Raw genomic sequence first — 15,252 nt, 5'->3', positions numbered from 1 at the left:
TTGTTTTTTAAATCGTAACGATTTTGTGGAGTGCTGCCAGACCGTCGATAAGCTATGGTACTCCTAAAATACCACAAATCTGACTATCGATTACATATCGATTGTTATATCGATTGCTGTAAATGACTTGTTTTCTTAGCGGCACTGTTAATAACATATCAACAATCAGTGAATCCATATGTAGAATCAAATAAATTCGGACCTATCTTGTGCGTGACATAAATTCAATTACATTCAAATGGGCGCATGTAATACACTCTAAAGGTATTCATTATTTCTTAATGCAGGCAGTATTCCGCTTACTTTCGCATCAACGCACTCGATTAATGGCCAGCTTCTCGCAAGTTCTCAACCCGATGACGGGCCAAAACACATGGCAGGAGCGTGGCGATGACTATGATTACCACCAGGAGGTGGCAAACGCTGGATTTGGCGACATGCTGCACGATTGGGAACGTAACCAGAAGTACGATGCAGCTCTACGAAAAACCATCGCAGCAATGCGTCAAGCCGGCAAACCAGTCCACGTGCTTGACATTGGCACCGGCACCGGAATTCTGTCTATGATGGCCCTGCGAGCGGGCGCCGACACCGTAACAGCCTGTGAGGCATTCATGCCCATGGCGAATTGTGCTGCGCGAATATTCACAGCCAATGCGGCGGAGCAAGTGCGACTCATACGCAAGCGTTCCACGGACATTGAGATTGGTGTGGATATGCCGCATAAAGCCAATTTGCTTGTGGCCGAGCTGCTGGATACTGAACTGATTGGAGAGGGTGCCATTGGCATCTACAATCATGCACACCATCACCTGCTTACCGAGGATGCCGTCTGCATTCCTGCGCGTGCTACATGCTACGCCCAAGTGGCGCAATCTCCTTTAGCGGCTCAGTGGAACAGCCTGAAGATATTGGCCAACCTTGACGGCGACATACTGTTGCGTCCGCCGGCTCAACTTGCTCAGTGTAGCGGCGAAGCGGCTCTTCATGATGTCCAGCTATCCCAGTTGCCGTCCCATTCTTTTCGAGCACTCAGCAAGCCCGTAGAGATTTTTAAATTTGACTTCCAGCGCAAGCAAGAGCGGAAATTGCAGCGTGAAAACGTCTTACGCGTGGAGCTGTGTGCGCCAGGCACAATTGAATTAGTCTTCTACTGGTGGGAAATTGACATGGACAATGATGGTGAAATACTGCTTAGCTGTGCTCCATACTGGGCTCATCCTGAACTGAAGCAACTGCAATTAAATTGCGTCGACAAGGAGCGACCTGTCGCCAATGTCGTGCCTTGGCGGGATCACTGGATGCAGGCCATATACTACATACCTAAGCCTCTGCAGATGCCTGACGCAACCGAGCCCTTCTGGCTGAGCTGCTACCACGACGAGTACTCACTGTGGTTCGATGCGCACAAGGGTCAAGCGAAGCGAACGAAGCCTGTGGCTCGACACAGCTGCAGCTGTGACCTGCACATGACCTACACACGGAGTCGCATTGGGCAGCTAAATCAGGGTACGCGGAACAAACGCTACCTGAGCTATTTGGAAGAGGCATTATTAGATGCCAAGACGGAACCTGTCCACCTACTTGTGTTGGGCGATGGTTGTCTGTTGGGACTCGCAGGTGCGGCATTAGGTGCTGCAACTGTGCGTTGCCTGGAGCCGCACCGCTTCTCGCGTCGGCTGCTTGAATCCATCACCAAGCACAACCAGCTCACGAATGTTACGTTTCTGAATAGCATAAAAGAATTGGAAGCCAAGGATCTGGCCAACTTGACACATATTTTGCCGAGCCTTACTTCCTCAATGCTATTTTGCCCTGGGATAACTTTTACTTTGGCACATTGTTACTTGAGCTGCTGGAGAAGCTGCCGCCTGCAGTGAAAATATCACCATGCGCAGCTCGCATTTATGCCCTGCCTGTGGAATTTCTCGATCTGCACAAGATACGCGCGCCCATCGTTAGTTGTGAAGGTTTCGATCTGAAACTCTTCGATAACATGGTGCAGGTAAGCACTTTGTAATATTCCCAGAGAATGAAGCTGTAAACCAATTTCCTTTATATTATAGCAATCGGCGGAGGAGGCGCTTGCGTTAGTAGAGGCGCAGCCTCTTTGGGAATATCCATGTCGTGCTCTTGCCCAGCCACAGGAAATCCTCAGCATTGACTTTGCCAACTTTGGCTTGGAACAACAGAAACAGGGTCAACTGGCTCTGTCGGCGTAAGCAGCCCTAAGCAAACACACCTCTATGGAAAGTCATAATTTTGTCTATATTTTGCAGAGCTGGCCCGTGCAACGGGATTGCATTGTGGGTAGATTGGCAACTGGTTGCCAACAACAGTCCAAAATCCGTCGTAAGCACGGGACCTATTGAGCCAGTTGTACCCGGTGAATTTGTCAAATGGGACATGTTTGTCCGCCAAGGAGTGCACTTCATCAATCAAACGGAATCAACGACGACAGATGGTAAAAAAACGTTTAGAATGGAGCACCACCTTCAAGCCTCTTTTGGGAGATCTGAGCTTTACATTTTCGCTTAATGCCATCCATGAAAAAAAAGAATAAACACATAAGTTTATATTCTGCTTACAAATCTGCCTCAGAGGGACTTGAGCTTTAACGATTTCGCTAAAAGCGTTCATTAGGAAAAATTAAATAAAAATATCTGCTTCAGAATTAAGTCTAAACGATTGAGTGAATACTAAATTAAATTTATCACAACAGATTTACAATCTATTAGGTCACTTTCGACACTTTTTTGCTTATTCCAATCCAATAAAACGAATGGGAAGCATTCAATAGCTACTTGGCTTAAAAATCGCCTAGATCGTACAACCTTTCTAGAAAATGGAGCTTAGCAACAGTATTATGACAACCATTGGAAGATCACAAATTAATTAATGAAATCCACGAATAAGAATAATAAAAGCTGTATTTATAGTTTCTACACAGGAATTTAGTCAAGGCGAAGAATTTCTTTAGTTTTGCATCAGTCTATGGTTTCGGAATTTCCTGCTCCATGTGGGTAAGCATAATATTGCGCTCGGTCTGGCCACTTGGATTGCTCGTCTTCAGACCAAACTCACCGCCCTTGAGACGCGTGCGCAAATCCAAGGCACGTATGTCCGTCATCAACGAATGCTGCTTGTTCTCCAGATCCGTGTCGATTTTTTGTGCATGATCCGAGAGCAAATTAAAGTTGGCCTTGGCGTCATCGATTTTCTCCTTAAGACAACGACGAATCTCACGCAACTTCTCCACCTCCTGACAGAGCACATCATGTGCATGATCCAGACACAGCTCCTTGCCACTGCGTTGAGCCCGATTCTCAAGACGCGTCTCGGCCAACTTCAATAAGTTTGACTTGTCGCGCAACGATTCCTCCAGCGACTTGATCTCACACACAGCACTCTCCATTTCCTCCTTCATCTTAAGCTTTTGCCATTCGAGTTCATTGCGTGCCCGCTGCGTCTCGAAGATGCGTTTACGAATGCTATGCTCAGCACGCTCCTGCTGTGCCTGCAACATATTCCGGTAACAGCCTGTGAGGCATTCATGCCCATGGCGAATTGTGCTGCGCGAATATTCACAGCCAATGCGGCGGAGCAAGTGCGACTCATACGCAAGCGTTCCACGGACATTGAGATTGGTGTGGATATGCCGCATAAAGCCAATTTGCTTGTGGCCGAGCTGCTGGATACTGAACTGATTGGAGAGGGTGCCATTGGCATCTACAATCATGCACACCATCACCTGCTTACCGAGGATGCCGTCTGCATTCCTGCGCGTGCTACATGCTACGCCCAAGTGGCGCAATCTCCTTTAGCGGCTCAGTGGAACAGCCTGAAGATATTGGCCAACCTTGACGGCGACATACTGTTGCGTCCGCCGGCTCAACTTGCTCAGTGTAGCGGCGAAGCGGCTCTTCATGATGTCCAGCTATCCCAGTTGCCGTCCCATTCTTTTCGAGCACTCAGCAAGCCCGTAGAGATTTTTAAATTTGACTTCCAGCGCAAGCAAGAGCGGAAATTGCAGCGTGAAAACGTCTTACGCGTGGAGCTGTGTGCGCCAGGCACAATTGAATTAGTCTTCTACTGGTGGGAAATTGACATGGACAATGATGGTGAAATACTGCTTAGCTGTGCTCCATACTGGGCTCATCCTGAACTGAAGCAACTGCAATTAAATTGCGTCGACAAGGAGCGACCTGTCGCCAATGTCGTGCCTTGGCGGGATCACTGGATGCAGGCCATATACTACATACCTAAGCCTCTGCAGATGCCTGACGCAACCGAGCCCTTCTGGCTGAGCTGCTACCACGACGAGTACTCACTGTGGTTCGATGCGCACAAGGGTCAAGCGAAGCGAACGAAGCCTGTGGCTCGACACAGCTGCAGCTGTGACCTGCACATGACCTACACACGGAGTCGCATTGGGCAGCTAAATCAGGGTACGCGGAACAAACGCTACCTGAGCTATTTGGAAGAGGCATTATTAGATGCCAAGACGGAACCTGTCCACCTACTTGTGTTGGGCGATGGTTGTCTGTTGGGACTCGCAGGTGCGGCATTAGGTGCTGCAACTGTGCGTTGCCTGGAGCCGCACCGCTTCTCGCGTCGGCTGCTTGAATCCATCACCAAGCACAACCAGCTCACGAATGTTACGTTTCTGAATAGCATAAAAGAATTGGAAGCCAAGGATCTGGCCAACTTGACACATATTTTTGCCGAGCCTTACTTCCTCAATGCTATTTTGCCCTGGGATAACTTTTACTTTGGCACATTGTTACTTGAGCTGCTGGAGAAGCTGCCGCCTGCAGTGAAAATATCACCATGCGCAGCTCGCATTTATGCCCTGCCTGTGGAATTTCTCGATCTGCACAAGATACGCGCGCCCATCGTTAGTTGTGAAGGTTTCGATCTGAAACTCTTCGATAACATGGTGCAGGTAAGCACTTTGTAATATTCCCAGAGAATGAAGCTGTAAACCAATTTCCTTTATATTATAGCAATCGGCGGAGGAGGCGCTTGCGTTAGTAGAGGCGCAGCCTCTTTGGGAATATCCATGTCGTGCTCTTGCCCAGCCACAGGAAATCCTCAGCATTGACTTTGCCAACTTTGGCTTGGAACAACAGAAACAGGGTCAACTGGCTCTGTCGGCGTAAGCAGCCCTAAGCAAACACACCTCTATGGAAAGTCATAATTTTGTCTATATTTTGCAGAGCTGGCCCGTGCAACGGGATTGCATTGTGGGTAGATTGGCAACTGGTTGCCAACAACAGTCCAAAATCCGTCGTAAGCACGGGACCTATTGAGCCAGTTGTACCCGGTGAATTTGTCAAATGGGACATGTTTGTCCGCCAAGGAGTGCACTTCATCAATCAAACGGAATCAACGACGACAGATGGTAAAAAACGTTTAGAATGGAGCACCACCTTCAAGCCTCTTTTGGGAGATCTGAGCTTTACATTTTCGCTTAATGCCATCCATGAAAAAAAAGAATAAACACATAAGTTTATATTCTGCTTACAAATCTGCCTCAGAGGGACTTGAGCTTTAACGATTTCGCTAAAAGCGTTCATTAGGAAAAATTAAATAAAAATATCTGCTTCAGAATTAAGTCTAAACGATTGAGTGAATACTAAATTAAATTTATCACAACAGATTTACAATCTATTAGGTCACTTTCGACACTTTTTGCTTATTCCAATCCAATAAAACGAATGGGAAGCATTCAATAGCTACTTGGCTTAAAATCGCCTAGATCGTACAACCTTTCTAGAAAATGGAGCTTAGCAACAGTATTATGACAACCATTGGAAGATCACAAATTAATTAATGAAATCCACGAATAAGAATAATAAAAGCTGTATTTATAGTTTATACACAGGAATTTAGTCAAGGCGAAGAATTTCTTTAGTTTTGCATCAGTCTATGGTTTCGGAATTTCCTGCTCCATGTGGGTAAGCATAATATTGCGCTCGGTCTGGCCACTTGGATTGCTCGTCTTCAGACCAAACTCACCGCCCTTGAGACGCGTGCGCAAATCCAAGGCACGTATGTCCGTCATCAACGAATGCTGCTTGTTCTCCAGATCCGTGTCGATTTTTTGTGCATGATCCGAGAGCAAATTAAAGTTGGCCTTGGCGTCATCGATTTTCTCCTTAAGACAACGACGGATCTCACGCAACTTCTCCACCTCCTGACAGAGCACATCATGTGCATGATCCAGACACAGCTCCTTGCCACTGCGTTGAGCCCGATTCTCAAGACGCGTCTCGGCCAACTTCAATAAGTTTGACTTGTCGCGCAACGATTCCTCCAGCGACTTGATCTCACACACAGCACTCTCCATTTCCTCCTTCATCTTAAGCTTTTGCCATTCGAGTTCATTGCGTGCCCGCTGCGTCTCGAAGATGCGTTTACGAATGCTATGCTCAGCACGCTCCTGCTGTGCCTGCAACATATTCCGGGCCTTCTCACGGCATACAAATAAGGCTTCCCGAATGGCAGAGGTATCTGCCAACTCGTTCTCCGCCAGTTGCTTAATGTTCTTAACATGCTCCAGCCACGATTCATAAGAGCAAGAGCTGCAAATTCACATATAAATTACATTGAAATTATCATGACAAGTTCTAACTCACTTTTTAGGATTGCGCATGGGATCGGGCTTGTAAGATATTCCAGCAGAATTTCGATCCAGTGCCAGTTGAACATTATCAAGATCGACGGCCTCCACTTTGTTCTCGATCTCCATACCAATCTTGAAACGCACCTCCTCCAAACGAGTAAGCTTCGCCCAGGCCTTTTGGCAACGTTCCGCGAGCAATCGCTGATTATTCTCCAAAATACGCAGTTCATTCTTAACCTCCGTATCGGGCTCATCATAAGTCATTTCGGAACCAAAGCGACTATCTCGCATTGTTAATACCTCACTTATAACTGCAATTGGAGCCGAGAGTGCCGCCAACTCCCGTTCCGTAATATCCTTCTCCTCTTGCAGGGCATGGATTTCGTCCTCGATGCGCTTAAAGGTTCTCTCAATAATCTGACGCCAATTGTTCAGCTCAATAATGCTGCAAAGGTATGCTAGTATATACTTACTGAGATTGTATTAGTTAATACTTACCGATCAGCCAGAGCATCGTTAGTCTCAATGCTCGCCCAATCACTCTCAATGCGAGTCTCATTGCGAAGAGTTCGCGATGAATGGCGTAGAGCGAATGCATCAGCTCGACGAGCATCCGCCACATTCCGCAAACCAATCACTCGAGCATTCCAATCAGCCAGCGAGATATGCTGCAGAGGCTTCTCCATTGTCACCACCGATTGGAAGGCCATTTTTGTTTTTTTGTTGGTTTATCACACTTTAAGGTATATGGAACTGATAAACTTAAGGTTTTTTCACAAAATTTGTGTTAACTACTTTAAATCACAACAGCAACTGATGAACATTTTCCAATTTCAGCACATTGGAAAACGAGTTTGTTTATACGATGGCTACTAGATCACCAAGGTGTCGCCTTAGCGCCATTGTCAAGGACATCGCCTCCAATTGTAGCCATTGTCCGTAATTGATTTTCTTGCCCTATGAATAGGAAATGATAGTGAATGATTTATGAAAGTCCTATTTAATATATCATACAATTACTTCTTTTTATTAAACTTTTAAAAATTAAAAAAAAAAGTGAGAAACAGCTATCTTTTCTTTAGATAGACACCAAGATCAATAAACAATAATAAACAGAGGAAAATAAATATTTACTTTAGAAACTAATCTAAGCAAACAAAGAACAAGAAAGAATTTAATTCTTATTATCCTAAAATTACATATATTTCAATGGAAAAATTATAATTAAATTTTACAGAAATATAAATAAATATATATAAAAAGAAATGTATATATCACTTTGGAATATTCTCCATATGCAGTAATTCAATGTTTCGATCAGTGTGAGCACTTGGATTGAAAGCCATCATTCCAATTTCTTCCTCTTTGAGCCGCAGTCTTAACTCAAGAGCTCGTGTATCAGCATTCAGCGATTGGCTTTTATTCTCCAGATCTATATCGACTTTTTGAGCATGACTCGTTAAGAGATTATAGTTTGCCTGTGACTCTTCCAGTTTCTCCCGAAGGCATCGTTGCATTTCACGTAACTTTTCCACCTCTTGATGGAGAATTGCTTGAGCATAATCCAGACAAAGCTCTCTGCCCCTCCGCAGTGCACGATTCTCCAGGCGTGTCTCGGCAAGCTTCAGATCTGCGCTCTTCTCCCGTAATACGGCCTCCAAGTTGTCCATGGAGCATACTGCTCTCTCCATTTCCTCCTTCATCTTGACCTTCTGCCACTCCAGCTCATTGCGCGCCCGCTTGGTCTCGAATATTCGCTTCCGCAAGCTATATTCAGTACGCTCCTGTTGGGCATTCAGTATGCTTCGAGCCTTCTCCCGACATACAAATAATGACTCCCTTATGACCGCGGTGTCTGCCAGTTCGTTCTTGGCCAGCTGCTTAATGTTCTTCGCATTCTCCAACCATGCTTCATATGTGCTTGCACTGTTAAGAGTTTGATTAAATGTTGTCATTCAGGGGTTCAGTTCTTACTTTTGGGGATTACGTTGCGAGTCTGGTTTGTACGATATTTTTGTTGAACTACGATCAAGTGCCAGTTGCTTGCTGTCCGTATTTTTCGCCTCTACTTTGTCCTCGATCTCCATGCGAATCTTCTCACTCACATCCTGAAGGCGATTCAGTTTCTCCCAAGCGTTACGGCAACGATCTGACAACAATCTTTGATTGTTCTCCAATACATACAGCTCATTTTTGATCTCAGTGTCAGGTTCATCGTATGTCAGCTCAGCACCAAGGCGACAGTCGCGCTTGCTCAGTGTCTCGCCTATGAGTGCTATAGGTGCTCCCAGTGTATCCAATACACGCTCCGTTTTAATCTTCTCTTGCTTAAGCGATTCAATCTCATTCTCTAAACGTTCAAACGTTTTGGCAATTATCTTTCGCCAGAATTCCAACTCATCTATGCTGGAAATATATCAAATATTAGGATGAATGACCCAATATTAAAGAATTTATGATTACCGATCAGTTAGTGCATCATTCGATTCTTTGTTTGCCCACGTGCTCTCGATTCGTGTCTCATTAATGAGTGTACGTGATGTATTTCGAATGGTAAAAAGTGTCTGCGCAACGCGCATCGGCGACATTGCCAAGTCGGGCTACACGGGCATTCCAATCTGTCAGTGAAATATGAGCCATAGGCTTCTCCATAGTTACCACCGATTGGGAAGCCATGATAATTATGTATCTTGATTGAGTAAATTAATATTAGTTTATGTGGAATGTGTGTTCTCATATGTGATTCACAATTGGGACTGATACAAATTTCAGAGTTTTATCTGTAGAATCTGTCGTTGTTTAATGCCATGGATACTAGATCAACACGAAAATCGAATATACCTAACTATAGTCGGATACAGTGTTTTTAATATTGCCTGAATTAATATACAAACAATAGACTTATTTTTAGCGTCACAATGAGCTTTAAATTGGCTACTTCGTGTTTTACTAATATAAATGTCTTATTTACAAAGTGTATTATAGTAAATTCTACAGGTAAAACCCACTTGAGTTCTAGGGATTTGCAAGATTCTTTAAATTTAATACCTTCTATTCTATATTTTTTTTAAATATAAGTTCATTTTATTGTTGTTACTTTTAGTTTAAAAACATGTTTGGATGATTTTTAAAGATGCTATATTTCTCTATGTAGAATACTATATATAATATTAGTGTGAATAAGGTGAGAAACTGAAGTGAAAATGCTTTTGTTAAAATCTGCAGCGCTTTCATTCATATTTTACTCTCCATCCAATGAAACGAATCACTTGCGGGGATCCAAAACTACACGTGTTAGTTCTACATTACGATCGGTCTGTTCACAGGGATTGTGATCCTTCAGAACAGCGAATTCTTCTTCATTAAGTGTTTCATGGAGCTGAAGAGCTTCAAAGTCTGTCTGGAGCGATTGCTTCTTATTCTCCAAGTCGTCGTCAACCTTTTTCGCATGATCCGAAAGAAGATTCAAGTTGGCCTTCGCATCATCAATTTTGTTCATAAGACATCGTTGAATTTCACGTAATTTCTCCACCTCATTGCATAGCAAATGATGTGGTTCATCTAAGCACAACTCAGTAACGCAACGCATTGCTCGCGTCTCAAGACGAGTCTCCGCTAACTTGAGCATACCAGTCTTGCTCTGTAAAGCGTCTTCAAGCGACTGAATCTCGCACGTGAGATTCTTAATTTCCTCCCTCAACTTAAGTTGTTGCCATTCCAACTCATTCTTGGCCTGCTGCGTCAAAAAAATACGCTTTCGAAAGGCATATTCAGTGCGTGCACGTTGAGCTTCCAATAGATCACGTGACTTCTGGCGACAAACAATCATTGCATTCCTTATAGCGGATGTCTCAGCCAATTCATTTTCGGCCAGTTGCTTTATATTCTTCGCATGCTCCAGCCAATGCTCGTATGAACAACACCTAAAACAAATAAAGATAAGTCGTTTTACATATTGAATTCAATACAAGATTGTCTTACTCTCTGGGATTACGCAACGGATCTGGCTTATAGGATATATTGGTTGAATTGCGATTCATTGCTAGTAATGCGCTTTCGGTATCCTCCGTATCCTGTTTGTCTTTAAGCTCTCGGTTAATCTTAAAGCGCACCTCTTCAAGGCGTACCAACTTCTCCCATGCCTTTTGACAAAGATCGACTAGCAATCGCTGATTATTCTCCAATATGAAGAGTTCATTTTTCGTTTCTGTCTCCGGAGAATCATGAGTTATCTCTGGGATTACACGTCCATCGCGTATAGACATAACTTTGCTAATTACAGACAAAGGACGTATTTGGGAGTCCAGCTCACTCTCTGCAGCTTTCTTTTCCTCTCGTAATGCCTCAATCTCCAACTCAAGGCGCCCAAATGCCTTGGCGATTAGATCACGCCATTTATCCAGCTCACCAATACTGCAAAAAAAAAAAAAACGTAACTAGCAATTCTTAAAAAAAAACAATTGTTTCAATTTATTCCATGAACTCAACAAAACGTTTTTCCAATATTTTTCAATATAAATAAGTTTACCAGCTTGTAAGCATAGCAGTTTAACTTACCGATTAGTCAGCGACTCGTTAGATAGATAATTTGCCCAGTCGCCCTCGATTTGGGATTCATTGCGAAGCATGCGAGATGTGTTGCGCATGGTGAATGCATCAGCTCGACGGGCATTGGCCACATTTCGAAGTCGATCCACTCGGGCCTGCCAGTCACTTAATGCCAAATGCTGTACTGGCTTTTCCAAGGATACCGCCAAATGAAAAGACATTTTTTGAAAAATGTTTTGTTAGTTTGTTTATGTATGATAGTATTATTTTGTACTAGTGTCTTTGAATGTTTTTGAATTGTAGTTTTACTAGACTACGTGATCTCTAAATATTTAGCTGAAATTCCTTTTTCTCATAAGAAAATTAAATATAATTAACATAAAATTGAAAATTCTATTTTGCAGAAAAATCATTTTAAAAAAAGCTGTTAGCGATATATCTCTGTTAAAGAATCGCTGTTAACATTTCAATTGGCTATCGACAAACAGCTGTTAATTATCGATACTTGATTGCACTCGTCTGTGCGATATTTATTTTAAGTCAGCCACTATTGCTGCTGTTTATAGTTTCTGTAGATTGGCAAAATTATAAAAAAGACAATTTGTAGCAGTAGATTGTGTGTGTGTGAACAACTCCTTTGTTATTTGGAATATCAGCACCATTTGCAACTACTTGTTATAGTCTGGAGCTCTGAGCACTTGAGTGTGTTTGGCTCTAAGCTACACTAAAGGTGAAGGACAACTGCGAAGGACAAAGGACTTGAAAACAAGGACGCAACGCCACATAATGGCCACGTGCAATCGTAATCTTAACGAGAACTCTCCCAATACGACAGTATGTAGTCCATCCAAATGTCCCAGCACCACTATAAACCTCAATGTGCTGCCCGACGAGATCCTCGAGTTTATTTTCACCTTTCTGCCGCCATACGGGGATTTGGAGCACTGTAGTCTAGTGTGCAAGCGCTGGCAGTCTATAGTGAAGAGTAAGTAGCATAACAAGTCCAATGATCACTCACCCCAACTTGCTCTTAAATTTTGCAGATTTCGTGCGTCGCTCGCAGCTCAATTTGGAGAAAGGACTCGCCGACTTTCGGCTGCGATGGGAGGTCTTCTCCCAGCAAACTGCTGCCGCTGTAGAGGCCAACATTCCGAGCCTGCCAACTGGTATGCCAATGCCCATAATTGCCGGACGTTTTGCTCACTCTACAGTGCGTCATGGAAACTCGATGTTTGTGTTTGGAGGCGGCTCATCTTCGGATACTACATTCAATGATCTGTGGCGTTTTGACTTGACGCATATGCGTTGGTCCCGTCCCCTCGCCACTGGCACATATCCCTCGCCTAAGGGTAGCGCCTCAATGGTAGCATGGCGTGATAAACTGGTGCTGTTTGGTGGCTGGCGTTATCCCTCATTGCATCCGCCGTATCAACCGTGGTGTCTATTTGATGAGCTGCATTACTACGATTTGGCCAAGGATCGTTGGCTGGCACGCAGCTCCATGCCCTGTCCACCGCCCATGGCTGGGCACTCGGCAACTGTGCATGCCAATCGCATGATTGTGTTTGGAGGCTATCAGATCAAAGATGATGTTAATGTCAACTCGAATGATACGTGGGTGTTGGATTTGGAGGAGCAGCGTTGGTGGCAACCACTGTTTGTGGGCAATACGCGACCTGCACCACGCTACGGACAAATTCAAGTGGAGTTGGACAAGCATCATCTGCTTGTTGTTGGCGGCTGTGGTGGGGCAAACCGAGTGTATACGGATGCCTGGCTGCTGGATATGACTCGCGATGCATGGAGCTGGAAGCAGCTAAGTGTTCGCAACAAGAATTTCGGCGCCGTCCACATGTGGTGCAATCCCGGCTGCAGAGTTAACAATTACTTAGTTGTTGTGGGACCCTCACCCAAAATACCGCTTGACTTTCAAATTATGAAGCAGAGTCGCGTGCCCGTTGTCGGTGGTAGCGCTCTGCGCTTCGCTGGCCTTGGCCAAGCGCCACCACCGCCGCCGCCACTCTACCAGCAGCAGCCGGGTCATCGTGTCCAGGTTCCAGATCGCAGGCCAGGCGTTGTGTTGCCTGAACAGCAGCTGCAGCGACAGCATCAGCAACGGGCTAATAATGTGCGCCTGGGCGGCGCCGCTGCCCTAGCGCCACAGGATCAGTATTTGGCAAACAGGCGAGCGATACTCAACCAGCATATGCAGCAGGCACAGCAATTTATGCACAATAACAATGTCAATAACAATAACAACAACTATCAACCACGTTCGGGAAGACTCAGTGATTTGCATGCGCCACCTGGGGCAGCTGCACCAGCTGCTGCACCATCTGTTCCCGCTCCACTGGATGGAGATGCAGATGCTGCTCAGCGATTGCAACGCAATTTGGCATTGCGGTGTCGTGACAACGAACCACTTTTGCCCAAACGCTTTGACGAGCATTACGAGGTGAGTGCAGTATTGAGGAATCATTTAATACTTTTGATTGTAAATGATTTTTTATTATTTTATTCAAGGATCCGTTCCGCATGGCAGCCTTCAATGTGCCAGGACGCTCACGGAGTGCATCTCGAGATCACAGCGAGCGAATACGCCGCATGGAGGAGAAGATGAATGCCATACGCAACTCGAGACGCAGTGCACCCGCCCATGTGGAGCCGCAAGCGTTGCGCGCTCCATCGCCCAAGCGTCTCAGATGCAATGTGCAATCTCTGTTTGTTTGTGACATCTCTAGTTTGCTGCAGAATGATAATGGCTGCGAGCCAGGCTTGGATTGGGTGGAGTACAAGAATTTTGGCGTGCTAAATGGTGCACCTGATCGCCTCATATTATCCAGCCTAATAGCTGGCAACGGCGAGCTGATTTTATTTGGTGGCGTTCACAAGGAGACGCTTACAGACATCACACACCATGTGTCCAATTCTATCCACTTTCTAAGTGTGCCACGTGATATTATCTAATTGCAGCTTCGAGCCGGCTGGCAGCCATACTCCACTTACACTTTAGCCAACTACTTGTATCTCTGTAAGCCTAAGTTATTTGCTACAAATTAGTTTGTGACCCTTCAAATTAGTTTCTGCCCTTAGATATTAAATTTGAATTAACGTGTACAATATTACTATTATACTAACTTGCGAGCATGATTAAATGAGTTCAACACAAAACTATTCTTCAAAGCACCCTCAAAAATCCTCATCGACCATCATTCAAACAAGTCTGTTCAAAGTGAGGCAGGTGCCTAAAAAGAAGGAAAAATACCAAAGCTAAGAGAGGGAAACTTTATTCGGAGAACAATAAATTGGCAGCAGATACATGCAGCAAAAAAAAAGGCAGACACACGTGTACGAGCAGAGCAGAGTCATGAATCCAGCCGAGCCCAGCCTCCAATTTTAATATACCAGTTTATAAAGCCACATGCCAATGTCAAAGTCATGCCAAAGCAGCTGCCTCCGGCAAGTGGAAGACACTGTTCAGCCGAGCCGAAGTAACGTTGCTCTTAATAATTACATTGCGTATATTATTAAACAGCGACACAATTCTTACATAAATCCCGAATTTGACAGATATTTAAATGGATTAATATTAACACACACTACTTGTAGTTTCCAATTACAATACAATTTCATATCTTATTAAGGCAATTTACACAAATGAACAGAATAGATCGTGCGATCCAACTATTTGTAGAGTATTTTAGATGAGTTACAGAAATAACTTTGGCTGAAGAAGAGGCTATTAAAGGGTTCAAGGCTGCGCCATGCCAAAGCTGATCATTGGAAGCCAGAAGAAACGGGCGATTAATTTGTAATCTCGCTTATATGAGGAAAATAATACGTACATATATATTGTAAACATTTTCGACTATGACAATTAGAATTCCTTATGAAAGAGAAAATTGTTAATCAATTAGAATAAAAACAAACTCAAGAGCTTAATACAGAGGAATACTACTAGAACACAGAGAGACTACGTCTTTGAGAGTGCGAGAGCGCGCTGCCAAGTAACGAGAGAGAGAGAGAGAGAGAGAGCACCAAACAATTATAATTCGTTCCCCACCATGATGTGATCG

General features: G+C 44.3%; 7 protein-coding genes across 7 annotated transcripts; 3 read left to right on the top strand and 4 right to left on the bottom strand.

Annotated features, from left to right (window-relative positions):
• Positions 1–134: 134 nt before the first annotated feature.
• On the top strand, positions 135–2,744 carry LOC132789414 (protein arginine N-methyltransferase 7-like). The gene is given in 6 exon segments (XM_060797416.1): positions 135–209; positions 288–1,776; positions 1,779–2,005; positions 2,067–2,218; positions 2,280–2,472; positions 2,474–2,744. Coding segments are annotated over 5 exon segments (2,112 nt in total). The 5' UTR covers positions 135–209; positions 288–326; the 3' UTR covers positions 2,564–2,744.
• Positions 2,745–2,992: 248 nt separating this feature from the next.
• On the bottom strand, positions 2,993–3,526 carry LOC132793002 (tektin-B1-like). Its single transcript, XM_060802560.1, has one exon. It carries the CDS (start codon positions 3,524–3,526, stop codon positions 2,993–2,995), a length of 534 nt encoding a protein of 177 aa, XP_060658543.1.
• A 7-nt stretch (positions 3,527–3,533) lies between these two features.
• On the top strand, positions 3,534–5,697 carry LOC132789415 (protein arginine N-methyltransferase 7-like). The gene is made up of 3 exons (XM_060797417.1): positions 3,534–4,945; positions 5,007–5,158; positions 5,220–5,697. The coding sequence occupies exons 1-3, from the start codon at positions 3,554–3,556 to the stop codon at positions 5,500–5,502; spliced, it is 1,827 nt and encodes a 608-aa protein (XP_060653400.1). The 5' UTR covers positions 3,534–3,553; the 3' UTR covers positions 5,503–5,697.
• A 152-nt stretch (positions 5,698–5,849) lies between these two features.
• LOC132789416 (tektin-B1) lies at positions 5,850–7,447 on the bottom strand. The gene is made up of 3 exons (XM_060797418.1): positions 7,127–7,447; positions 6,642–7,073; positions 5,850–6,587 (listed from the first exon to the last, which is right to left on the bottom strand). The coding sequence occupies exons 1-3, from the start codon at positions 7,336–7,338 to the stop codon at positions 5,930–5,932; spliced, it is 1,302 nt and encodes a 433-aa protein (XP_060653401.1). The 5' UTR covers positions 7,339–7,447; the 3' UTR covers positions 5,850–5,929.
• Positions 7,448–7,886: 439 nt separating this feature from the next.
• On the bottom strand, positions 7,887–9,399 carry LOC132792988 (tektin-B1-like). Its single transcript, XM_060802543.1, is given in 4 exon segments — positions 7,887–8,554; positions 8,603–9,034; positions 9,092–9,186; positions 9,188–9,399. Coding segments are annotated over 4 exon segments (1,296 nt in total). The 5' UTR covers positions 9,305–9,399; the 3' UTR covers positions 7,887–7,902.
• A 350-nt stretch (positions 9,400–9,749) lies between these two features.
• LOC132793691 (tektin-2-like) lies at positions 9,750–11,485 on the bottom strand. The gene is made up of 3 exons (XM_060803725.1): positions 11,186–11,485; positions 10,610–11,041; positions 9,750–10,551 (listed from the first exon to the last, which is right to left on the bottom strand). The coding sequence occupies exons 1-3, from the start codon at positions 11,395–11,397 to the stop codon at positions 9,894–9,896; spliced, it is 1,302 nt and encodes a 433-aa protein (XP_060659708.1). The 5' UTR covers positions 11,398–11,485; the 3' UTR covers positions 9,750–9,893.
• A 185-nt stretch (positions 11,486–11,670) lies between these two features.
• Positions 11,671–14,368, top strand: LOC132793689 (F-box only protein 42). Its single transcript, XM_060803723.1, has 3 exons — positions 11,671–12,161; positions 12,220–13,631; positions 13,700–14,368. The coding sequence occupies exons 1-3, from the start codon at positions 11,963–11,965 to the stop codon at positions 14,141–14,143; spliced, it is 2,055 nt and encodes a 684-aa protein (XP_060659706.1). The 5' UTR covers positions 11,671–11,962; the 3' UTR covers positions 14,144–14,368.
• The last annotated feature ends 884 nt before the right edge of the window (positions 14,369–15,252 follow it).

Source organism: Drosophila nasuta, chromosome 3, assembly GCF_023558535.2.
Source record: "Drosophila nasuta strain 15112-1781.00 chromosome 3, ASM2355853v1, whole genome shotgun sequence".
Taxonomy (NCBI): domain Eukaryota; kingdom Metazoa; phylum Arthropoda; class Insecta; order Diptera; family Drosophilidae; genus Drosophila; species Drosophila nasuta.
This window is presented reverse-complemented; position numbering and strand designations above follow the sequence as displayed.